This window comes from the organism of the source record quoted next, unplaced genomic scaffold (assembly GCF_019419815.1).
Source record: "Pyrus x bretschneideri cultivar Hongxiangsu unplaced genomic scaffold, Pyrus_bretschneideri_v1 Contig53, whole genome shotgun sequence".
NCBI lineage: Eukaryota > Viridiplantae > Streptophyta > Magnoliopsida > Rosales > Rosaceae > Pyrus > Pyrus x bretschneideri.
This window is the reverse complement of record NW_025999791.1, coordinates 962,293-987,497: the sequence shown is the minus strand read 5'-3', so window position 1 is coordinate 987,497 and position 25,205 is coordinate 962,293. Positions and strand designations below refer to the sequence as shown.

General features: G+C 36.7%; 3 protein-coding genes across 5 annotated transcripts; 2 read left to right on the top strand and 1 right to left on the bottom strand.

Moving 5' to 3' along the window:
- The first annotated feature begins 7,155 nt into the window (after positions 1 to 7,155).
- On the top strand, positions 7,156 to 10,535 carry LOC103959196 (outer envelope pore protein 16-3, chloroplastic/mitochondrial). The gene is made up of 3 exons (XM_009371543.3): positions 7,156 to 7,310; positions 7,847 to 8,216; positions 10,133 to 10,535. Exons 2-3 carry the CDS (start codon positions 7,877 to 7,879, stop codon positions 10,279 to 10,281), a joined length of 489 nt encoding a protein of 162 aa, XP_009369818.2. The 5' UTR covers positions 7,156 to 7,310; positions 7,847 to 7,876; the 3' UTR covers positions 10,282 to 10,535.
- A 3,392-nt stretch (positions 10,536 to 13,927) lies between these two features.
- On the top strand, positions 13,928 to 15,998 carry LOC103959207 (rhodanese-like domain-containing protein 9, chloroplastic). Its single transcript, XM_009371550.2, has 6 exons — positions 13,928 to 14,086; positions 14,722 to 14,981; positions 15,148 to 15,298; positions 15,407 to 15,492; positions 15,584 to 15,688; positions 15,773 to 15,998. The coding sequence occupies exons 1-6, from the start codon at positions 14,043 to 14,045 to the stop codon at positions 15,841 to 15,843; spliced, it is 717 nt and encodes a 238-aa protein (XP_009369825.2). The 5' UTR covers positions 13,928 to 14,042; the 3' UTR covers positions 15,844 to 15,998.
- A 204-nt stretch (positions 15,999 to 16,202) lies between these two features.
- On the bottom strand, positions 16,203 to 23,852 carry LOC103959215 (TBCC domain-containing protein 1). 3 transcript variants are annotated; one of them, XM_009371568.3, is made up of 9 exons: positions 23,238 to 23,848; positions 21,709 to 21,849; positions 20,759 to 21,139; positions 19,946 to 20,050; positions 18,607 to 18,747; positions 17,646 to 17,849; positions 17,259 to 17,351; positions 17,008 to 17,116; positions 16,203 to 16,646 (listed from the first exon to the last, which is right to left on the bottom strand). In XM_009371568.3, exons 1-9 carry the CDS (start codon positions 23,712 to 23,714, stop codon positions 16,603 to 16,605), a joined length of 1,695 nt encoding a protein of 564 aa, XP_009369843.1. In that variant the 5' UTR covers positions 23,715 to 23,848; the 3' UTR covers positions 16,203 to 16,602. The 3 variants fall into 3 exon arrangements, with proteins under 3 accessions (XP_009369843.1, XP_009369834.1, XP_018505883.2); XM_009371559.3 differs by having other exon boundaries at positions 17,008 to 17,119; positions 23,238 to 23,847; XM_018650367.2 differs by lacking the exons at positions 16,203 to 16,646; positions 17,008 to 17,116 and adding an exon at positions 17,465 to 17,546 and having other exon boundaries at positions 17,301 to 17,351; positions 23,238 to 23,852.
- Positions 23,853 to 25,205: the final 1,353 nt, after the last annotated feature.

Sequence of the window (25,205 nt, the reverse complement as noted above, 5' to 3'; positions counted from 1 at the left end):
TTCACGTGGATGTACGAACCCGTCCCCTGGCTCTTATACCATCTTAAATTTCAGGTAGACGGGTCATGGGCCCACTCTAACAACACCGATACTGTCCCCACTTGGCCACATGTTCAATCCGTCAGGTGTGGGGTTTTTATCCAAAAGGCCTCGGTGTTAGTTAGAGTGGAGTAATTATATTTAAAGGGCTTGTTCTCAAGCTCTGTGGCTGATGTGGGACAGATGAATTCTAACAATAACTGCTACACACATTTTTATTCATATTCCTTTTCTCTCATCTCTTATTTAGTTTTTTTTTTCATTTAATAGACAAAAGAGAAGGATTTTCCTTTTTGTACTGTCCTGAACTGTAACAAAGTGGTAAATTGCTAACGGATCCCCTCATGATCCTTTTTTGGATTTAGATTCAGGAAGGAAAAGTCTTTTGACACGGAACATTTGGTTTATGTTCATGAAAGCAACAATAACCAATTTGGCGATTATTGCTCCTTGCTTGTGTTCTTTGTGATTTTATTATTTAATAATATCGTGCAACCATGATAAAAAATTTCTAGCCTCCCCCGACCCAATGCCAAACAAAGTTTTGTATATTTTTACAATGATGTAATCTGGACGGTATCCTGAAATTCAACAACATTGCTTTGAGTAATCCTGTGGTTGCTCTTAAATTGCATCTTTTGTGTTGAGTATTTTGGTTTTTGTTTCCCCTTATTTGTTGTTGGAAACACTGTTCTACTTATGCTGATTTTGACGACAAGAAATTATGTTAAACTGCAGAACTAACTATATATAAAACAAGACATAGTATACCATAATACATGTGTACATGTAATTGAAGAGGAATGTATACATTATTATGACATAAAATTGCATGAATACTATTTAGCTAAATAGTTTTCATGAGTTATAGTTTTTACTTTTTTGACTGAAGAGACTTTTTTTTTTTTTGTTTTTTTTTAAACCATGAAATCAGAATATTTTAGTTATTGGTTTTCGCCTCCTGAACCATCTGATCGATTGGATTACATCAATGTGTGTAGTACAGTGTTTTTAAGCCTGAGAAATATTAAAGTATAAAACTTTTCTTAAAAGAAATTTTTCTTTATGTTTTCTCAGTCTTCTTAGTTTATGATTGAATTTTATACTCCATTCCTGTATTTCATCAATTTATCAAGTGGGTTGTTTTTCTTTTGTCATTTCAAGAATTGTGTTATTCTTCTTTGTGATTTCAGTAATTGAGTCTTTAGTGATTGCACAAATTCATGGTTTTTTCACGCTTTTCAGAAGCAGTTGATTGAGTTGGATGCAATTCTGTTCAAGTTGAAAATCTTTGGATGACAGTTTTAGTCTTAAGATCATTGACCTCCATTTCTTATGCACGGTCAATAAATATACAATGCGTGAAGGCAACCTAGCTGTTATTGTTCCTCCATGCGACTTTATATTATCTGCACTCAAAATATGTTGTGCAACATAATTTCTGTTTCATTTTGTCAACATATGCACTGTTTATATTATCTGCACTATTTATATGCAGTGGAGTGGATTAGAATTACCTCATTTTGAAAAGTTTTTCAAAATTTAAAGTGTGGTTTTGCATTTTTTTTAGTTAGGCGACAGCCGGGTTGGAGAGGTAGTGGGAGAAGAAATGTATTGCCACCGAAGAAAATTGTCTGGCTTTCTATAAATCACAGATATGACAGATCAAAAGGTAATGATTGTTACACTCAAGTTGTAACATCCCACATCGTTCATGAGAGTGATCCTTATATGTATATTCTCATCCCTACCTAGCATGAAGCCTTTTGGGAGTTCTCTGGCTTCAGGTTCCATCGGAACTCCGAAGTTAAGCGAGTAGCGCGAGAGAGTATTCCCATGAGTGGTGACCCACTAGGAAGTTCTTGTGTGAGTTCCCAGAAATAAAACCGTGAGAGTGTGGTAGGCGCACAAAATAGACAATATCATACTACGGTGGTGGAGCGGGCCCGGGATGTGGTGGGGGTTCCGGGCCGGGATGTGACACAAGTTGTCAGAGCATTCCCATGATGGGTGATCCACTGGGAAGTTCTTGTGTGAGTTCCCAGAAATAAAACCGTGAGAGTGTGATAGGCACACAAAATGGACAATATCATACTACGGTGGTGGAGCGGGCCCGGAATGTGGTGGGGATTCCGGGCCGGGATGTAACACAAGTTGTCTATTATATTGTATCTCTCGATTCTCCTCCAATCTATTCAATCTAAAACCTAATTCAATTAAGATATTGTATGAAAGTATGGTTTATTTTATTCTCTTTTAAATTGGAAGAATTTTTTTTTTTTTTTGGGTGAGTTCAATTCAAAGAAAGATTTTGGTCTATCTTATTTTCATTTTATTACTTTTTCTTTTCTATGAATAATATTAGTAAGACCGCTTTGGTAAACAAAATTTGATTATATAGGCATGGTTGCTTACAAGACAAAAGATTTGTTCTTTGCTTTATGATTTCTAGGCTTTTTGATTAGAAGCTTCTAACACCATGGTATATGGTTAAGTACAAGATTGGGGTGATGACACTTATAAAATCTAGGGTTGTAATAAGTAACTTTTTCTTCGTTCTCTACCATAGCACTATGGATTCGAATTGCATTGGGTGTTGTTTCTGGTGTTGTACTCTCCATGGATATTTTGGAGGCATTGCGTGATTTATTACGTCTAGGTCGGCCTTGCTCGTGGAGATCTTCGTGATGGTAAGCTATTAATCTCTGAGATCTGTTTCTTTTTGTTTGTTTCACATGTGTGGCTATTTATTGAAATTTGATATGCCAAGGACTGGAGATGGTCTCGGTTTTTAGGTTAAAATTGAATCATCCATGATTTTGAAAATATGGTATTCTGATTAAACTTATAAGGATGAACGCATAGGTTATACATGCAGATTGTCACATTATTGTAGTTCTCAATTGATTTATGGAAACTAGTCTTAACTCTTCATCTATGTACCAATTTTCTTATTTTAGTGCTTAGGCAAAAATTATAGAGGACCTTATTCGTTGGAGATTTGAAGAGTAAAACTTAGCAGTGTGGTACCGCTGGAAGTGGTAATTACTAATCAGGTTTCTACTCTTTTTTCCTCATACTTTGGTTCAAAAGCAATATCATTTGAATGATGAAACATTAAGTTAGCATCTCAAGTGAACGGTATTTTCCACTTCCCTTTTAAATGAATTTTAAGATTAGCTCCAGTCTATGTTTGTTTAACAATGTTGTATCATTCATTATATAGTTTCACAAAGATCGTGCATAATTCTTGCTGAACTTGGTTTGGTTTTCTTGTGTTTAGGTATGGAGTGAGCGAATCACAGTTCGACCAAGTCTTGAATGATGAATTGAGGTAGATCATTGAGGTCTCTCTATCAAGTTAAATTTTCATTCTACTTTTTATTTGTAAAATTTTCATTCTACTTTTTATTTGTAATGCTCAGTTCTTCATTCATGAATTTGCATAAGATTAAATAAATTTTCAATCTCGCGGCAACACGCCGGCACTATTGCTAGTGCTAACTATAAAACCATCTCCAGTTAAGTTATTCTCTGTAGGCTCTTCACCACTTTATATTTTTTGCACAATATTTTATCATGTTGACACAAGAATGATGCCAAAAACATAAGATGACAGAGAGTTCATGAAAAGTCTCATTTTTTAGAGTATCTCCTTAACATTTTCCTCCCTAATTGGAGTTCGCCTATTTGATCTAGTAAGGGGAGGTAAAGGTCACAAAGAAATGTTCTTGGAATCTCATTTTGTTGCTTTAGCATTCGCATCCCACTCCCAATTAGAGAAATGAAGAATTCATAATTGCACTGCTATCGTTTGTAACGAGTGTGTGGGTGACCCCTGCAAGTGTACTGAGAAGTGATGCATTCATTCTCTCTCATTTTGAGTCGGAGAGCATCCGAAGCAGACTCTATACAAGAGTATTTAATACAATATGAAACATTTACTCTTTATATTTACGGAGCAACTGTTCATTTGCTAAATATTAAAAAATAATAAAACTCAAGAGTGAAGCCTTAAGCAATAAGAAAGGTAGGAGATGAAAAATGCTGTTTTAGGAGTTAAGTTTGAATTGTTGATGATAAAATACTCAAATTTTGCTATAACACGGAATACTGTTGAAAATAAAAAGTTAACTGAATAGCTGAAGTAGTTTTTTTTTAACACTGTTTACTTAGTAGTTGAACAAAAATTTAGAGCTTGCTCCGATCAGATCACCACCTTTAGTTTTTGAAAGTTACAGCAGCTAAACCCCCGTAACTAGGTCACGGGGTCGTGGATGATCTCGGCGACAACGCCCTTGAGGTGCATTTGCGCTCTCTGAAGTTAAGGCTCCGGAGCGGACCGGACAGTTGCGCTCGCTGATTTCTCTCTTTAAAGAGTCCTTTTATACAACCAAACCGTAACTTAACATTTAAAAAATCCTCCGTTGGGTTGATCATATTGTCAAACGGCCGAATTTCGACTGCTCTCCGACGATTTGGCTTTTGCATTGCATCCATTATAATAGTCTGCATAAGGTCATCTGGTCATTCATTCTCAACCGTTAGATGACCATTGACAAAATCCAACGGTCCATGGTCTGGTGAGCTTTATACTCGTGCCACATTAGTCATAAGTCCGCCCTAAATATGCACATAAGTAAACTTAAAGGTTATTTAACAGAATACATAGAAACAAACCAAAATGAAGTGAATATTGAGTTTGAAGGACTAAAGTGACGACTTTTGACTTTCAGAGAGAAATGTGAGATCAAAATCGAGTTACATGGAGCAAGGTGAAGACTTTTGATTTTTAGAGAGTAAAGTAAGGATTGTTAAGCTTTGATGGGCAAAATGGGATCGAAATCGAATTTCAAGTTGCGTGGCTAAAAGTAAGCCTTGAACCAAAACAAAATCTCCATCTTTCCAAAATTTGCAGATCTGAAATCGCACCCCGACAACCCAACCAGCTTTAATAAGTAATTAGTTATTTTGTTTAATGCATGTTACATCACAAACCTGAATATGTGGGAGCTGTGTGGCACATAATCAAAACTAACAAAAATTTTGACGGAAGCTGATGCAAGAGACTAAGGACTTGTTTGAAAATACTTTTAAAATAACTCAAAGCGCTTCTGGTGAAATTGATTTTGAGTTTCAAAAGTTTACCTCTATTAAAGTAAATGACACGTATCAAATAAATAGATAGTAGACACGGAGGGAGACACTATTTTGGGGGACAACAGATCCTTGGCCACGAGTCATAAATTCGGTCTTTATGCTTCAAATTCATTAGTTTGGTCCTTCTATTGCATTGTTTAACAAAGTAGTATATTTACGTTAGAAAATTTGCTAGTGTGGTGATATTGCAGTCATGTGGAGCCCACAAAACCAATCACTTGATGCCATGTGTGTTAAATAAAAATAATGAAAATGGTGCCGATATATGTAAGGATAAAATGGTGTTGTCGCTCACCACCTCTGCAACCAGGGTTTTAATGTCATTATTCTCGAAAGTGTTAATGACTCAAGGACTGGTTGGGTGCAAGCCAAGGGCTCTCGGACAGTCAAGTTAATAAACAAATTTTTTTTATCAAAAGTATAATGATCAATACAATCGTTTTGCTGGCACAACCAGGTCTCACTTGCTTCAATTCAAGAGCAAGCTCATAGCGTAAAGAAGGGCACTCTCAGCATGCAATCTAATCACCTCTTGATGATATTGATTTAATTGCTCTTGTCCTCGGTGGTCTCCCAAGTGACCTTGATGCTTTCGCAACCTCCATTAGGGTCCGCTCTAAGCCTGTCACTCGTGAGGAACTCCATGACCTCTTGATTAGTGAAGAAATGACTTGGAATGTCGCAATGCCAACCTTAGTGATTCACCATTCCAATTTCCATACATAACTTATATAATATGAAGTAGGATGAGTAATATGCGTATGAACGAAACTTAAGCAAGCAAGACATCAACCTAACCCACTAAATGATAGGGTTGAGATTGGGGTGGGTTTGGGCATGTTTTTTTCTTCATTTTAACCCGCCCGATTGGATTTGAAATCTAATTGAACATGGGCAAATTCGGATTGACCCACCCAAGTTGTATTCCTAGTGGGAAGCTGCCATGACTGAGGAAATAGCAGCTCTCCAAGCTATCAATACTTGGACCCTTGTCCCACCTTCTCCCTCCAATAACATCATCGGTTGCAAATGGGTTTTTGGTTAAATGTAAACTCGATGGTACTCTGGACAGATATAAAGCTCGACTTATTGCCAAAGACTTTCTTCAACAACATGACATTAATTATTATGAAACCTTGACTACTGTTGCTTATTAATGGTAATTGTGTAAATGACTCAGTCGGATAATACTTAAGAGTGAGTGAGTTTGTTGAGGTAGTTGAGGTTTGTAGTTTATTTGTTAAGAGTGCTTGGTAATTACATGTGTAAATAAGTTGTATATAAACAACTATCTTGTAATCTTATTATTAATTTTTCAATGAAAGATACACTTTTCAATATGGTATCATCCACTTTGTCTAAAGACGGGATCCAAAGTCCACGTTTCCTTCCTTTTTCTCTTGGTCTTTGCTGATACGCTTCGTGACTACGCTTCCTCTCTCTTGAAGCTTTCTCATCTGCAAAACCTAATTTCTTATGCAGATTTCAATGGTGACTTCAGCTTCTCCGTCTTCTAACTCAGGTTCTCAGATTCATACTACTCTGATCCCAATCCAAGCCCTAATTAATCTCTCTGATACTTCTCCTATTTCTTCAATTACGATCCGAAACATTGGATCTATGGTGCTAATTAAGCTGCCAAGGGTGAATACTCTTGACAAACGATAATACAAGCAGTTTGCTCGATAAATTTGAAACAAGCTCAATTTATCATTATGTTAGATATTCGGCTTGGCTCGATAAGTTAACATCCTTTGATCTCGTTTGTAAATGCTTTTAAAATAACTGAAAGTTTTTTTGATGAAAATTTTTTGGTACCAAATATTAGTAAAAATGTAAGTGAATCTTGAAAAAACACTTCAAATGTTTTTGAAACCCAAAATATTTTGCCTAAACATACTTTCAAACATTTTAAAAACACTTTCAAACGAGACGTTTACCAACTATTAAATACAAGAGCCAGGAGGGGCAAAATGGTCAGTGCAAGTGATGAATAATCTGGTGTAACAAGGTGCAGATAGCTAAACTTTCATTTCCTTCGGTAGTCTTTGTTCCTCTGTTCGTAGTGAGAACTGAGTAGAAATCGCCGACTTCTTATTTTCCCCTCGAAGGTAATTTACATTTTCTGATGAGGTACTGTTTTCTGATTGGTCTCTCATGGAATCAAATCCTCCTCGATCATATTTTTTTTTTTTTGCAAATTTAGGGTTTCGGCTTGTTGATTAATTTGTTCTTTTTTATTGATGCTTGGATCTTCGTCTTCGGCGTTAGAATTTGCTCGAATTTTGGTCACGAAATATTCGGGCTTTTGGTGAATTTGAGTTTAATTGCATCTACATCGATGGGGTTTGAAAGAACTAAAATTTGGGATTTATTTGTGCAAGTTTTGATGTTACGGGGTTGATTGTTTTTTTCTTCTCCAAATGCTTAGTATGCTAATGTGGATGGATTTTGTTAAGAAATGAAAAATGTGATTAGCAGTAGTGATAAATTTGTAAGATTTGAACCCAGTAAAGCTTAAATCAAAATTACCGATAGCGGAAAATGAAATGTAGTTTCTTCTTTCTCTTCCGTTGTATAAGCTGAAAGATCGCCTATCAGAAAAAGGGCGAACGGGGGTGAGTGCTGATATCTGTGTCGCTTGCAGGTTTTGTTTGTACCAGTTTAGTAGACAGTCATGGACTCCTTGGACCCCGCAGAGCGTAGATATTTGGAGGATGAGGATACTCCTCTGATGAAGACACTTAAGGGTGCAACAAACGGATTTGTAACTGGAACTATCTTTGGGACCATAGTTGCTACTTGGTATGATGTGCCTCGTGTTGAGAGAAATGTCGCTCTTCCTGGGCTGATAAGGACCCTGAGGATGATGGGAAACTACGGGGTAACATTTGCTGCAATCGGGGGAGTGTACATTGGCGTTGAACAGCTTGTGCAAAATTATCGGATGAAGAGAGACTTTATCAATGGAGCTGTTGGTGGTTTTGTTGCTGGGTCTACTATTCTAGGTTACAGAGGTGAGGATTTCTTGTGATCCTTGATTTCTTACTTGAACTTTGTATTCCTGCTATCATGAGTGGTAATCTGTAGTAACGTGATCTTATAATGTTTGGTATTTTTACAAACCAAATTGGATTTTAGTTTCCGAAAAAGGGTTTAGTTTTTAGGGGATAGATTTCTTGTGTTCATTAAGAGAGTAAGTGTCACCTTCTGACATATGAGGTTTTCTTTCGTTGAATAATTTCATTAGTTTCATATTTAATCTTTCACAAATGTTTAGTTTGGACTTTTGACTGATAAAACTAAAGGATTGAGTTGGTAAATTTCACACCTATGCTGGCTAGAAAGGAGTGTGCTCTATTTTATGGTACTTATCCAAGATTTATTGAATACTGCTAAAACTTCCGGTTAGATATATGAGAGAGAGAGAGAGATAGATAGAGATAGAGAGAGAGAGAGAGAGAGTGTGTGTGTGTGTGTGTGTTTTGGTGTACGGTAGATGTATGGAATATGGATAGATATTTAAAAATGGTAATGGTAATATGTGTTTCGGTTGTGTATAGTTTTTGAACTAATGTTCAGAGAGAGAGAGAGAGAGAGAGAGAGTTTTTCTGCAACCATACAAATATATGAAATAGGGTAATTTGGTATTTCATGTCATTCAAATGTCAGCAGAGAACAGGAACTCTCTATTTATTCCTTTGAGCCTGGCATGAAACAAGACGTTTGTATTGTTTAGAAGAATAAATTTCTTGCAGAAATGCATCACATAGTTTTTGTTCATATATTGTGTGAATCCTGGAATCATTAAAAGCAGTATGGCTGTGGTGTCACTGTATGTTTAATACATGGATACAGAATCTAAGCGAGTTAGAGAATGTCAGTGGTGAAAAGTTTATGTGCAACTAAGAGAGACTGTGACTAATCACTAGGCCCCCCCTCCTGACCCCCCAACATTTGGAGAGTGAGAAACTCTACAATTTCCTAGGTGGGTACCGTGGGAGAGAGTCGAACCCCAGACTACTTTGGATCAAACCAAGGACCTGACCGCTAGACCAACAACTCTTAGGTGACTGTCTGAGTAATTAGATTGTCAAGGTTTAGGATTGTCCAAGGAAAGAAACCTTTTTGAAATGAGTTTTCACTTTCACATGAACCTAATTAGTTGGTCTACAATTAGTACATTTCTTCTTATCCTTAAATTTTCCATCCTTAAACCGATATCACTTTGTAAATATTTTTTTTTCTTTACAATAAATATCCATTTATGTGTAAAATCTGACTTTAGGATAACAGCTCCTTTGATTACACAAATGTAATAGATTGAAATGCATTGAATGGCTAAGTTTAGCTATGCTAATAAGCTTTGAACTTGGTGTTCCAATGAACAATGATACTCTCTTCGTCTCTTGTATGCCAGAGCTAGTTTGAGACCTCATGTGCAAAGTTTTATGTTGATTAGTATATGAGTTTAAGAGGCTGTTGATCCTGTCCCTAAAGTTTGAAGAGAATACGTCACTCTATGTTCCAATTAGAAGCAGAGTAAGTACTTGGGAATTTGCAATCCACCAAGATGGATCTAAGAACAAAGCATCCCTGTGTCTGAAAACCACACTATAAACGTTTCTCATATACTTTCAGCTCATACAGAAATGCATAATTGACACTAGGTCTCCATGCACATGATCAAACTTGCACTTGATTTTCTAATTCTTGTTTACTGCGTTTGTGTGCGTGCTTCCCAATTATTTTTTCCACTCAATAGCCGCCGCAAGCATTATTGGTTTGATTTGTATGCGTATTGATTATTGAGTGGGTACTATTATTTCACGGGGGAAATAAATTGGGACTTTAGACTCCATTTCTAGTTGATATTTTTGCTAGCGGGTACTTTGTTCTCAATTACATTAATCATTTGCTATCCTTTTTACAGGAAAGAGCATTTCAACTGCAATTTCTGCTGGAGCAGCCCTGGCAGTCACTTCGTCGCTCATTGATGCTGGGGGCCAGACCACGAGAATTGACAATGGCAAGGAGTACTATCCTTACACCACCAAGAAAAGATCCACCGCCGATTCATAAACTTAACTGATGAAAAGGAGGAACACTTGTTTCTTGAATTGGGTGGATTTCCGGAGATGCAATCATACTCTTAGTTCGCTTTCTCTGAAGTCCAAATTTATGTTTTTGACCTTGAATGGATGTCTTGAATAAGTTTTCTATTTCGTGCTGTTGAAGTGTTACGAAAATATATATCATTTTTGTACACAGAGTTTTTCAATATTCTTGCGAGTTAGTAAAAATCGCAACGAGAATAAAACATGTTTACACTCTGATTACTAGCATTTAGTGAATATCTCAACGCTTCATTCAAATTTCGTTCCGAGCTCGTGTTGAAATAAACACATCAAATCATTTTACTAAACCCCTTTTAATTTTCCGAACAAGTGTTTAGTTCTGTGTGCGAAAGAGTCACTTTTGTAATTGCAATGCATTCTAGAATGTGAGATATCGGTTCATATCCTTTGACTTCAAAAAAAATGTTTTTGTAAGTCTTTTCGAAAGAGTATATTGTTGTGGCAAAACCACCAGCTGGTTTCCTTTTTGAAAAAGAAAAAAATCAGACGTTTGCAACATACTGTGATCAAAACCTTATACTCATTAAATAGGACAACCACAAGGTCATGTAACTTGTACTATTAGCTTCTCAAAAGAGTGCGAATGCAATGTCATTACATTCTCGAATGTTGTTTAGAAGCACAAAATTAACCGCAATGTCATTACATTTTAATACAAGTTAGCTTTGTCATTGTAGGTGGGGCGCACTTGTATCATATAGTACTTCAACAGTATGATCAGTTTTATATATCTAAACAACATTACTCGATTCGTGCTAAGCTTTGTTCTAGAGTTGAAAAATAAATTGAAAGGCTTGAGGAGACAAAGGAAGAAATGGTCCGAATGCGCTTACTCATGGAGACTCAAATGGAAAAGGAAGATGCAGCAGATCTTCCGTGATAAGCAAGCAAAAATTATAAGACCCCATGCCACAAGGAGTGTTTGTGATTCATCTAATGATCAAAATAATGATCCATCTAGACCAAGTCCACCACCAAGTCTACCAAATCCCCATGAATGTATTAGTAATTGTTGTAATTTTTATTTGCTAATGTCTATTGTTTTAATTATTGTGTTTTAATTTTTTATATAGTATTTCAATTATCGTTTGTATTAGTAATTGTTGTAAGATTGAATTATGAATTTGTGTTTAAGAATGAGGTAAGTTGTGTGATTTTTTAGTATTTATTGGAATTGAAGAAATGTTTATAAAAATAAATTAGAATAATTTACCATAACTTTATTTTTTTTAAAAGCTACTGGAAAAAAAAAATTAGAATAATTATTTAATAATTTCAGACTAAAATTTTAAGTCATGCTATTGGAGCAGGAAAGCAGTTTTTAGGTTATGACTTAAAATTTTTTGGCTTAAATTTTTAAGCTTTATCCCCAACCATTGAAGTTGGTCTAAGAAGAGGAAAATGGTTTGAATCCGAGATCCAGTGAATTGGAAAGAAAGACTGTAACTAACAATTCAACGCTTACAAACGGTTTTCTTTTGTCAATTTTGCCTTCTTCCTGGGAATGAGAGTGAAATTAAATGTATAAACCAAATACTTAAGGGGAAGGAGAATCTTCCATTTACCTTCTAATCCCCACCGATCTTACGTTGTATATAATAAGAACCTCAAAATCTCAGCCACCACTTTACACAGGATTTAAAAAAGCATGCAGGAAACAAAAAGTTGCCCCATTAAATAAAAAGGTAAATTGTAAATTTAGTTCTTAAATTATTATTTGAGTAAAAATTATGTTTTTAAATTTTTTTTTTTTTCAAAATAATCAGTATTTGAAGTATAAAAATTTGTCAATTACATCCATAATATTATATATTCGAAGCTACTATGTTCAATTTTTAATCAATTTAAGTCACATTACTTGCATGTGATGCAAATTAAAGGGTAAATTGGTAATTTTACATAAAGAAATAGTGTATGGAGTTAACTTTGGAGGGTAAATTAGACATTAAGTTCGCAACCTATATTAAATGTTAAGGGTTTATATGCGAGAAAAGAACGATATTATACTCTAAAATGTGTCAAGTGACTTAAGCTGACGAAAAATTAGATAAAATAGCTTTGAACATAATAGTAAGGATGAAATTAGCAATTTTTAATGAATTTAAGGTCTTATTTTACCGAAAAATAATTCACGGATCAAATTTTTACTAAGGTGATAATTCAGGTATTAAATTGACACTTTATCTTAATAAAATAATTTACAAACAAGAGATACTAGGGTTGACGGCAGGGCCAGCCCTGAGGGTAGCCGCTAGGGCGCCTACTTCAGAAGGGTCCCTAAAAAAATTTTATATCCTGTAATTAACATATAAATACAAAAAAAAAAAGTAAAAAAAATATCATACTTCATTTGTTAGTGCAGTAGAAATGTTGGCTTCATTTTTCTTTGGGGTGTTGAGTTCGAAACACAAAGGTGCCTTTCAGTCACTAGATTGTTCTTGTTTTTCAAATTTATTGCCAATCCATCTATCCAACTCCCAATCCATTTGTCCAAATACATATAAAGTTATTTACTCTCTTGATCATTAAGTTTTATTGTTCTTCACTCTCAATCTTAGACTCTTGACTGCAAATATTTAGTACATTTATGTCTAAAAACGTGAATCATGTAATGTTTTGTATATTTATTTTCTTTTGATATTAATTTTTAATGATATTTGATGTGAAAATAGAACTTTTTATGCATTTAGCGAATTCTTTTTTTATACAAATCAATATACAAAGAACCAAAGATAAGAGAAGTTTAGGGCCCCACTTCGAAGGCTCCTCTAGGGCCCTCAAATTCTCAGGGCCAGCCCTGGTTGACGGGGAAGTATGGAGCCAGAATTGGCACCACCGGAGATTCAGAATTCAGAGGCTGCCTCAGGCTGCTCATTTTGCCACCTCCTCCTCCGCTGCTGCTGATCCTTCGCTGTAGACACGAGAACGATGATGAAAGCAGCAACAGATGAAAGACAAAAAACCCAACTATATCCTCCTGATGGACCTCATCTCTCTCTCTACAATTTTATACATGTGCAAATAGCAATAGGATCATCATCTTAAAATTTATATTTGGATAATATCTTGTGTTAATAACAAAGGCAACTTTTCTTTGTTGGTCGGAGAAATTCTTCAGTCTGGGGGCCGGACGGGTGGCTCATACGGTCCACACACAAAAAATCATCCCCCACTTCACCTTTCTGAGTTCTCCATGATAACTCGGCTCATTTGTGTCTCACTTCTCTCTCACACAACACTCATGGTCCACGGTGACCTCACACAAGAACCTCTTTTTTTTTTTTTTTTTTAATATTGTTGAGAGTTGATGATGTGAGGACAAAATGCCCCACAATCAGTGAGGGATAGACTAATGCAAGGGCTTATAAGATGTTAAACTATTTCCTATATTGTTAATTAATTTTATGATAAAATCCAAAATCTTTTTATGATATCGGAATCAGATTGTCTCACACAGGACTAATTTTGTTTGTGTATATGTAAAAGGGCTAGTAAGCCTAATTTCCGTAAAATGTACTCCCATAAAGGGAGAAAAGACAACGAGCAAAAAGGTTGGGAAAATATATCTACTATCCAATACCATTTGCCACGTGGTAGAAACCCATTGCCGCATCCAAATTTCTTGGGCCATCATTGGCTGTTGATTGCGTCCACAAGTAACGGAGGAGAGAAGTCGGAAGTTTGAGGATTCCAGAAACTCCTTCGATGGCAGGGATTGGCTGTTGCTGTACAACTCTCTCGTCCTCAAGGTACCCTGTCTTTGTTTTTATGTTGGAAGGACTGCATTTTTTACCAGGACAAGTTCCTATTCTGAATACTCTCAGGTTCTCGATGGTGAGTTTTCTTGTTTGGTTGCTGAGAATTGTTCAGCTTGTTTTCAGACAAGGTCTAAAAGCGTTTTTAGATGATCAAAAACATTTATGATGGTGTTTAGAAGGAAAGTTAAAAGTGGCTACGGAATTCTGGAGAATCACCTAGTTCCAAGTGTTTTTCGGAGAAGCGCATGTTGAAGAATAGATTTCCCACCGGAAACTTCACATAGTAAATTACAAATTACATTGTATGGTTTCATTTCTAATTGCACCGAGGCCAACAGCTGCCCAACCGTGTAGTGGTTCAGTTTGGATAATATCACATGATTAGTAGTTGGCCGCTACTAAGTGCTTTTTGAGAAGCACTTTGAAATTTTACTAGAAACTTAGCACTTGTTTAGGTTCACATTCTCATATACATTACAAAATTTATCTTCATTTTGTTACATATTGTTTCTTTTTAGATCATTTTGAACTCGATTGAAATCATGATAATATATCTCAGTGAATTTAGTGAAATTGTTACACACGTATATGAAAGTGAAAGTAAGGGGTGAGAATTTTTTTGACAGCAATCTCTACACATCTTGGTTGAAATTTGAGACTCGTACTCATGGTGGAGGAACCATCTTAGGGCAACCAACCCGTCGTCGTCGGAATTTCTCAATCAGAGCAGAAGTGAATTTTGTAAGTGCAGAAGAAGCAAAAGAACTTATTGCAGTCGGGGGATATACCGTCATTGATGTCCGGGACAAATCTCAGTACGAACGAGCTCATATCAAATCTTGCCATCATATGCCTCTCTTCATTGAAAACCAAGACAATGATTTTGGTAAGCAAGTCTTTCTTTGACAACTCATTTTGACTAACGTGGCATCATTTCACCGTAAAGTAAGAATAATCGGAACTGCTCATTCTATTTATCGTCATTTAAAGATCATCTCTAGAAAAAAAAAAAAAAAGGAATTTTGATTTTTTTTTTGATGAATTATGGGCAGGAACAATCATAAAGAGGACTCTCCACAACAATTTTTCTGGTCTCTTCTATGGGTTGCCTTTTACCAAACCGAACCCTGAATTTGTAGAGTCAGTAAAAAACCGGTTCTCACCTGAAAGCAAACTGTTACTGGTGTGTCAGGAAGGATTGAGGTTGGTTTTTTACCTAGTAATGCTAAGGGATTTCGATAACCAAAAGTGCTTCTGGCGGTGTTTTGTAAACCATTTGACAAGGTTCTTTTGTTTCCTTTTAATTTGAAGGTCTACTGCTGCTGCCGATAAGTTGGAGCAAGCGGGTTTCGAAAACATAGCGTGTATAACTTCGGGTCTTCAAAGCGTAAAACCAGGTTAGGGTTCTTGCTCCAACATCTTCGCTTTCTCCGGGATTATCTGCTGTTTAAGATTGATCGATGACATTGCTACTCTCTGCTACACCAGGAGCATTTGATTCTGTTGGTTCAACGGAGTTGCAAAATGCCGGCAAAGCCGGATTAGTCACTATTCAGGGAAAGATCTCAGCTGTACTTGGAACTGTACTAATCTGTAAGTCCTTCTGTATGCTCTTAAAAGCACTTATGTTGCCATGGTCCATGAGATATCATATCTTCTTTTTTGATCAAATGCCAGGTGCATATTTGTTCATCACCTTCTTCCCCGATCAAGCCGAGAAGCTACTCGCAACTTTCCCGACCACCTAGCCCGAATACGATGCTGACATTTAGGGTTCAGGGTTGAAGGAAAGAGGAAGAAAATAGAGTTCTCTGTAAATTGTACTACCCCCGACATTGTAGCGCGTTTTTGCAACAGCAAACCTTGGCTTAAAAATTCATTTCAACGGGAACTACAATGGAAATCCACCAGAGAAAACGATTCATTCAAACTCCGGTCCATATAGTCAAACAACGAAATCTAACCGGACGTGGTTCATGTCAAAACAGTAATACAAAAACAACATTGTACAAGTTTTTGCTACCTTATTCAGGTTCCAAACCAGTAGATCATGAGGACAATCTACAACAATACACGATGACGTTCCGACTATAAAAAAATTAATATAGAGAGCTAAATCGGTATAGAATTATAATCTAAAAACAAAACCTCGCGATAAAGTATAGAAACTCGAAGGTTAGAGTCGAGATCCAACATTCTAGACCCACAAAAGAGAGAAAGGAAAATTCACAAGGCTGATAACCTAGGTTAACAAAATATTACAGTAAGATTATTTTTTTACCCAAAAAAAATAAATGAGATTAGCAAATGTTTTTCGGATTCGCAAATGTTTTTCGGATTCCATCTGTGCACCGTATCAATGCAACAAGTATGCAGGGTACCATTCCAGAGTACCTGGGGTTGATCGGCAGCTGCCAACGGCACCACGAGCATGATAGGATTGAAGAATAAAACAGCAAGCTTCTTTCTGCACCGCTCTTGTTCTACGGCAGATGATGCAAAAAAAATCATTCTCCTTGTAGGCAATAGAGCTGACGGATGTTTCCAGAAGCTGTCACATGGATTAAATTAGATAAACAGGGATCAAATCGATAAGCTTTTCAATGACATCCTACTCATCTTCTATAAAAGCTCATGAAATTACATGTAATGGTATGTCTTTGGCACAATTTCAACTCAATAATATACAGTGATAGTTTACATAAAGCCACATAAAAGAGGTTATTAACAACTATATACTATTAAGAACACCAAACAGCCGTATGTCGCCTGAAAATGCTGACAGAAAACAATTATTGATAGATCAAAATAAAGGATATGCTGATTAACTTTGTTTTGCAAAGTGCTGATGATGTTCCAAAATACAGCCGTGTGTGTCAACGTGAGGAAACCATTGTAATAATGAGCATTACCATACAACCAGTCTTTAAAGTATACGTGGAGAGCAGTTGATAATTCCCGCTTTCTATTTTCTTCAAGAGGTGCTTCCTTCAATAATTGCTTTACCTCCCCAAGATTGTTCTGCTGCAGAAATAGTTTAGAATAATTAAAAGAACAATCAAAGATCAAGGGATTCTTAGTAAAACTGCAAGAAAATATCTAGTAACTTACCCAAATATATACATAAAAAATCTACACTAATATTAAGCCGGAGTAAACATACGTTTCTATGCTGGGAAGCCATATAAGCATCTGGTAATGGAAATGGGTTGTCTTTAGTGGAGCCCTGCGATTCACCTCCATACCAGTTTGGAATCTGAATATAAAAGAAACATAAAGGACGTAACTAGATAATTCAGAAAGAAAAGGAGTAACTGTACAGCCATGGCCATCTCAACCACCCTCCCCCAACCAAATGAAGAAACATACTCATAAAATACAACTGTTATGCCCCGAAAGTGCATGACTTTGTCCAGAGACTTTGTTGGTAGAGCCCTTCAGAGGCTTTTCTCTATTTAATTTCCGATAAAATTACTTCAGAAAATTAAGGAAAACCCTTTAATGCGCTATACAAATCTAAATTAACAGTTTGTAGTAAAAATTATAATACCAAGAAATTTGTGAACTGGTCAGGGTCTAAGTGTGCAGCGGACTCGGCCTGAGCCTCAGAGACACCTGCTGGATGAGATAATGAATCATGTGGGTCAACCGCTCCAAGTGGCAGGGGCTCATCCCATCTGTTGATAGTAGCATCAACCCCAACTTCCTTCATGTGCTCCTCCAACTGACTGTAAAATGTATTGTATGGTGCCACCTGATAAAAGTTGGGAGGTGAAAACAAAGATCTGAACATGTTAAATCGTCATTAGAACTTGAAGAATGAAACACAGAAAACTATGATCATAACAAATACTTATTATGATCAAAGAATTTAATGCTACATTTCAGTAAAAACAATTTAATTTTGTTAAAAGTCATAGTGTATTCAATTTGACCCCAAATATTCAACATAACAAAACCATGCATACAAACCACTATTCAGAAATAAAACACAGCAACTAAATGCGTCAAGACTGTCAGCAAACATCAGTTTGAAAGGATGTGTGCATGTGTGTAGCAAAAACATGTTGACTATAAGTTGGTAAGTTTCGCATGACATTTCTTTCTTTTTTTACTCAGCAATTTAAAGAGTACAGGAAACCCTCTCAAATCTTAAAACAGATGTCAAAAACAACTATTACATCTGGGGGCATGCTATCAAATGTAGAATGGAAAGAAAGTTCATTTTTGATGATACGAATCACAATAGAACTAGAAGAGTGGCCAATAACATGCCAGTGGAACATATTATTGTTTTAAGTTCAATGCATATATGAGATAACAGAAAGAAAGTCATGGAGGTTTACAAAAAACCAAACAGGTCGAACCAATATACCAGCAAACCCACATTAAGATTAGTTGTAACAAAAAGAAATCAACATTAAGATATACTGCAGTAGATTATATTGTGAAAATTAATCTGCCCTAGTACTGGCTAGAAACAAAATGCAATCAACTCTTAGGGGCAAGACCTGCAGCTTATGGTTATCACCAACAATAAGTGGTCGCTGGTTGACCCCAAGGAAAAACATGCATTCGCGGCAGTTAGCAATGCAGATTCGATTTGCTGCTGTAATCACATGAACTCGCTCACAGTGTTCGATTCTCACAGCCTGCAAGAGACATCAGATCATCCAAGCTATAAGATTCAAATTAACCAGGTGACACAACGATCCACGTTCATTGCATATAAAACAGTAATTACGGGGTGGGCCACTTCACATGACAGTAATAACTAATAAGTCATTATACAGAGGTAAGGTATCAAAACATGATTTTTCAGCATCATAAAAGCTCAACACATGCTAAAATTAAGACTGGCCATTTAAATAGAAGTGCATAGTTGGGCAGATGTATTTACAGGGAGTCTTTTGTTTTCAGATAATATTATAAAGTAATCACCAGACTATCAAAGCAAATAATGATATATAGTATTTACAGAATAAGGCTTTCCAGTAGAAAGCAAATATAGACATACATTGAAACAGAGAATGTTTGAATTTTCTAAAGGCCAGTTTAGTGTAATATACAGACATTGGACTACTTCCAATGTTCACTAAAGGGATGTAACAAAAGTTATTACATTTGATTAACTAAACCATTATGCAAGAACTGTAACTTAAAAACAAGTTGTGCAAAAACTTCCAACCAAAATTGAATGAACTTACAACAAGATAAAAACTTTGCATAACCACCAATCAAATTATGATTTCACAAACAGAGATAAAGAGTAATCATCTGTCATTGTTCGATTGTGATCCAACCCAGTAATTTACACAATCATTCTATTATACAAGCTACCAGACAAACAAAATTCAAAAGCCTTCTTTTTCAGTGTGTTATATACTTACATGCTAATTTCATTGACTTTAAAAAGTCAACTGCAAACTAACTTTGTATTCGTAATAGGAAGGGGTAAATGAGTGCCAAAAGAAAGTGACTGGGCAGGCAAAGCTTAGTGGGAATGAAATGGAACGTGCCTACTTGCAAAGTCACTCTGAAGATATCAGTTATTAGCATTATTGCAAAACATCAAGTAACCAAACTCAACCAACTTATCTAATACTAAATTTTCAGAGATGAAGGATAAACAAATCCAGAGACCTTTACAGACCACAAGCTAATCATTCTGATACTATGTATAAATTTACTCGAGCGAGAAAACTATTTCCAATTCAACTATAAACTTCACCACAGAAATAACCTTTTTTCGATATCCAACTATATATTAGGGAATAAGTAGAACCAAAGTAGTCATGTCACTCAACAGTCAATAAGCCAAAGCATAAATACAAATGCCTTTCCTATTACCTTTCCAACAGCTCCAAGAACAATTGTAGCATCAGAGCATCCATAAACTGTGGCATATCTCAGAGGTGCTAATATGTAGATAACTGAATCGTGGCAATTTAAAACCTGAGATTGCAAACAAGTTACTACCAAACCAATATACCTCTTAGAAGGAATAATCCAATTTTAGTTCACTGCTTTTACGCACAAAGCATGTAAAGAAACATGTTGAGAAAAGATAACAAGAAAGCTGACAATCTTGACAAGTTTCATTAACCAAGTGCATTATTAGTTCATTGGTCAATGATCTTTATAACTAAGATTAGGATCAAACTGAATGAGCAGCTACCTCCCTTCCTTATGCATAATAGCAGGACCCAACAGACTTGAAACTTAAATAAGTAAATGATAATTAAAAGTGAAAAAAATGCATTTATGAAATAATTTAAAATAAGTTAGCCAATTCAGAAACCAAAATATAGCATAGCAAAACCTTCAATCCATCTCAAACACAACACAACAGGTGCATTCTCACAGCCCCAAGAGCAAATCCCCAATGTGGCATGCAATCACTCACATCTTCATAATCATTTCATGTCTATAACATGTAGCTATTAAGTTATTAGAACCCCAATAGAAATAATGACTTGATTCTTGTGCCTTATTAAGAATTGAGTTCTCTTCATTTTATTCTTTCTGATTCTAGATCCTGACCTTCTAGAGATTTTGAAACATCCCGTAAATGTAGGACACAGAGGAAAAAAGAATGGATATTACATTTTTATAAACTAGTTACAAGAAAACATAAAAATGTCTTATGATTCATGAACAAACCTTTACAGAAGAACCTTTAAGATCAGATGATTGCTTTACAAGAGATGACTTAGAGATCCCCTCAATAAAACTTGGGCCTCTGACACTAGATGAGCCCTTGTTTGAACTCGTGCAGGCATCAGCCATAGGAACATCTTGGTCTGAGGAACTGGGTGGCCCATTTTCTTTTGGAGAAATCCTTTCTGAAATATGTTCCAAAGAAGAACCTATATTCTGTAGAACCCAATCGTGAACTTGTGCTGCAGGAACAGGAACATCAGGCATATCAGGATCTGAATTTGCAAAAAAGGGAGCACGTTGGCTGAATAGATTTCCTTCAGATCCTTTGTCACCAAAGTGAAGCAGAAACCCAAGGTGCTCAAATTTCTCCATGGTCAAAACCTATGAAGGTAAATCAGATCATTAAGTGGGCTTGGGAGATACCAACAAAAAAGATACAACTATAAATTCCATAAGATAAATAGAAAAAAGAAATCAGCACTGGATGTCTATGATAAAAACACTAGGATACATAAATTCTATGGCCCAACTTATTGTCATCCAGATGAACTCTTCCACCAGAACCATGTGTTGGATTTATTGAACTGCATTTCCATTCCATTAAACCTGTCCTACTTTACCTTTTTTAAGATTAATAATAACCAAACTTCAGTAAATATCGTGCAATTGGAATGTAGAATGTAAGGTTCATTATTCAAACTTCAAACTTATCATGAAGAAATCACTTCCCACAAAATTCACAAGTGATGATAATTGGTGTTGCACTTATGACCCAACCAAAGCACAAATCAAGGATTTGGGTGGTGCTCGCAGTACGATTAGTGTTTTCTATCGAATTGGAAAAAAGTACCAGCGACCATTATCTTTAAATGCACACAATTTACTTTTTGGTAGCCAAAAAGGGGAATAATCAACTAAACCAGAGAAGATTAAGTAGTAATTTCACATACCAGAGATTCTTCGCCATCACCCTCCACAGGTTCTGCTAAAAGAGAGACAAGATTGGCCAAATGCTTTTGCAGATATGATAACTGGTGTGCTTCTTCATCAGCCTGTGATGGCATAAACCGACGGCTATTGCTACGCACAAGCTGTCATGTGTTGGAATTCCAAGTTTAATATTAGTTTAATCCAACAAAATAAATGTCTCAAATCAAAGTCCGAGCAATTAAATAAAAAATATGAAAAGTTTCAGGACACAAATGTTGCAACAAGTTATATAGTATTGCCCAAATCTTGATACTGAAAATGCTTTAGTATAGCCCTAAACCCTATGTACTACAAAAATCATCCAAATGAAACCAAATCAACAAAACCCTTTCCTAAAAGTTTATAATCAACCTCGTGATTAACATTTTGCAACACTATGAGTACATAAAGCTAATCAAACTGGGGCAGACACAATGTAGCACTGCCATTCCAAAGGAATCTAAGCATGCACATCCTGGAAGATAAAACTAAGAGTCCACTCACAACAGGCTGAGGTTGGTACCTGAGCATTCTAACAGTGCAGTTCAATCCAACAGTGTGGTAGACAAGGTAATGAATTGTTACAACTCCACCCTAAAGTTTATAATCAACCTCATGATTACTATTTTGCAACGCTATGAGTATATATAGCTAATTAAACCAGGGCAAACACAATGCAGCACTGCCATTCCAAAGGAATTAAACATACACATCCTGGAAGATAAAACTAGGAGGTCCACTCACTACAAGCCCAGATTAGGTGCTTGACCATTTTACTTCAGTGCAGTTCAGTCCAATGACATGGTAGACAAGGAAATGACTTGTTATAAACCCACCCTAAAAGTTTATAATCAACCTCGTGATTACCACTTTGCAACACTGTTGAGTACATAAAGCTAATTAAACCAGGGTAGGCACAATGTAGCACTGCCATTCCAAAGGGATCTAAACATACACATCCTGGAAGACAAACTAGGAGGCCCACTCACTACAAGCCAAGATTTGGTAATTGAGCATTTTACGTTCAGTGCATTCAATCCAACGACGTGGTTTACAATGCAACAAGTTGTTACAACCCCCACCCCAAGCACGCAATTGATCAAAACTCTAACCAGAACACAATGAATGGTAAGATTAGCCAAATACTAACCAAAATAATTTCCAATAATCAATAGATCAATAAAACTAGATTCCATTTTAATCCACATTGTATTCCAATACCAATAACTTTTACGTCCCAATGAACGAACACACACAAAGTTAAAAAAATTACCTGAATAAACCCATTTTCAACATGGCAGCAACCCCATGTCAAGAAAACCAACGTCTTGAATGAAATTACCAACCTTTTCGACTTAATTAACCAAAATTTACCCGAAATATGAAAACTAACCCCAAAAAGAAAGCAATTAATCGCAGTACACCAATTCCTAATCCCACGCATTGCACAATGCACCACCGATTAACTAAAGAAAGAAAAAAAAAGATCAATTCAGGAACAGCTTCTCACCTGCAAAGGTGACAAAGCGGACAAATACCCATCGAAAGCGGACGTCGAAGGCCAGACATCGGCGACGGCAGCCGAGTCCTTGTGCGTCCGCGGCAGCAACTTCTTGTACGACTGAATGTAGAGGAACAGAACCAGATCATGCACATCGGCTCCGGCCTCGTCAATCCCGTCCGGCTTGGCTTTAACGAGCGGGTCGGACTCCGAGTGCAGAACCGAGGCTAGGGTATCGAGGACGAGCTTTGCCTGATCAATGGAGATCTGGAGCGCCTCGGAGATAGCGGCCGAGTCGACCCGGTGACTCGGCGACTTCTCGATCAGCTTCTGCTTGAGCGGAATTAGGGTTTGGGTCGGGTCGGTGAAGATGAGCTTGGGGATGGGCAGCAGCCCGTGCTCGAACGGCTCGCGGCGCGGGTGAATCAGGAGGGCCGGATCCTTGGCCGAAGACGACGTCGTTGCGGGCTCGATTGGGTCGCTCATGGCTTCTTTTCTCAGGAGGCAGCAAAACGCAGAGTTTTTATGTAGACACAGATTTGTGAGTTGCAGATCTTCCAGAAATGAATACAGAGAGAGATTGAGGGGAGAGTGAGGGAATGATCCGGTGCGGTTTGGTGCATGGCGTGGACGTGTTTGATTGGAGGTTTGGGTTGTTAGGACCCGTAATACGTTGAGTTTTGGCTAATTTCAAGAGGGTAGTGGAGAACAAGTGCATTAGAGGGCGTGGGTCCGTGAACCGGACATTTGTATGAGTAATTGATAACAATTATCAAGTATGAACTTCTTTTAAGCTTTTGACCATAAAGTTGCAAGAATTTTAAAGTGATGTTAGAGAAGTCATGTTTTGAAGACCATATGTCAATTGTCTGTCCCATCTAATGGGGAGAGTTTTTCAAAGTGTTCGGAACACAAGACGGTACATCACGTGTCATTATATAAGAGGGACACTTGAAAAAATAAAGTTTTATTCACTTGTAGAATGACATGAAGCACACCGCCTTGTGTTCCACATTGAAAAATTTATCCTCTATTGGACGATTGGCCACCCTTATTATGTCGGGCGATACACCGATGGTTAGCCAGTCGACGTGCACCTACTGCGAAGCGTGGGAGACTTGTTGGTTTGAGGGATTTGTATCCCTCAAAAGAGGAAACACACGACACAAGATAATCAAATCCAATTGTTGTCTCATCTAATCCACTGCATGAGATTACTCTAGATCACGATAGTGTTCTGGAAGAGAAATATTCGCTTCTCGAGAATTAAGAGATTTTGGTCTATTTTGCTAGCTAGGATATGATTTGGAATCGCAATGAGATTATCGTCGATGATGCATTTGTAGTAGCTACTAAGATTTTGATTAGCAATGACATCGAACCTCGTTTTGTTGATAAATGTCGATGTAAAACTAATTGGTCAAAATAGAAGGAAGCAATCTAGGTTGAACTTGATTCCTTAATGAAGCGTAAAGTATTTGGACATGTAACTCCAACACCATCTGTTGTGAAACCCATTGGTTGTAAGTGGGTGTTCGTAAGGAAGTGTAATGGGAATAAGAAAATGGTGCGTAATGAAGCACGTCTTGTGGCACATCTCTCAACACCCTAGACTTGACTACAAGGAGACTTATTCCTTGTATTGTCATAATGTTCTGCTACCTTATTAGTCTGTTAACTTTCGAAATTTTAAATATGTAGCTCATGGACGTGGTCACAACATATCTTTATGGGGACCTAGATACATATATTTATATGAAAGTTCATAAAGGACTTCCGAGTGACTACTCAAATAGATCTCGACCATGGAACACTCTCTCTATAAGATTGAGAAGTCTGCATTACATATTGATGCAGTCTAGAAGGATGTGGTATGTCTTAGAGAGTATTTGATCAATTGGTGATATGAGAATAACAAGTTATGACCTTGCGTGTTTATTAAGAAGTCATATTCCGGATTTGCGATTGTTGCAATCT

Excerpts from the sequence above, each read along its gene's own strand:
- LOC103959215 (XM_009371559.3), bottom strand. The coding sequence starts at position 23,714 with ATGAGCGACCCAATCGAGCCCGCAACGACGTCGTCTTCGGCCAAGGAT. Across the intron at positions 20,051-20,758 it reads TTAAAGGTTCTTCTGTAAAG|GTTTTAAATTGCCACGATTC; the intron begins GTTTGTTCATGA and ends TTGCAATCTCAG. Across the intron at positions 16,647-17,007 it reads CTTTAAAGACTGGTTGTATG|CTTCTGGAAACATCCGTCAG; the intron begins GTAATGCTCATT and ends TCCATGTGACAG.
- LOC103959196 (XM_009371543.3), top strand. The coding sequence starts at position 7,877 with ATGGACTCCTTGGACCCCGCAGAGCGTAGATATTTGGAGGATGAGGAT. Across the intron at positions 8,217-10,132 it reads TACTATTCTAGGTTACAGAG|GAAAGAGCATTTCAACTGCA; the intron begins GTGAGGATTTCT and ends TCCTTTTTACAG.
- LOC103959207 (XM_009371550.2), top strand. The coding sequence starts at position 14,043 with ATGGCAGGGATTGGCTGTTGCTGTACAACTCTCTCGTCCTCAAG. Across the intron at positions 14,087-14,721 it reads ACAACTCTCTCGTCCTCAAG|CAATCTCTACACATCTTGGT; the intron begins GTACCCTGTCTT and ends TTTTTTTGACAG. Across the intron at positions 15,493-15,583 it reads TCTTCAAAGCGTAAAACCAG|GAGCATTTGATTCTGTTGGT; the intron begins GTTAGGGTTCTT and ends CTGCTACACCAG.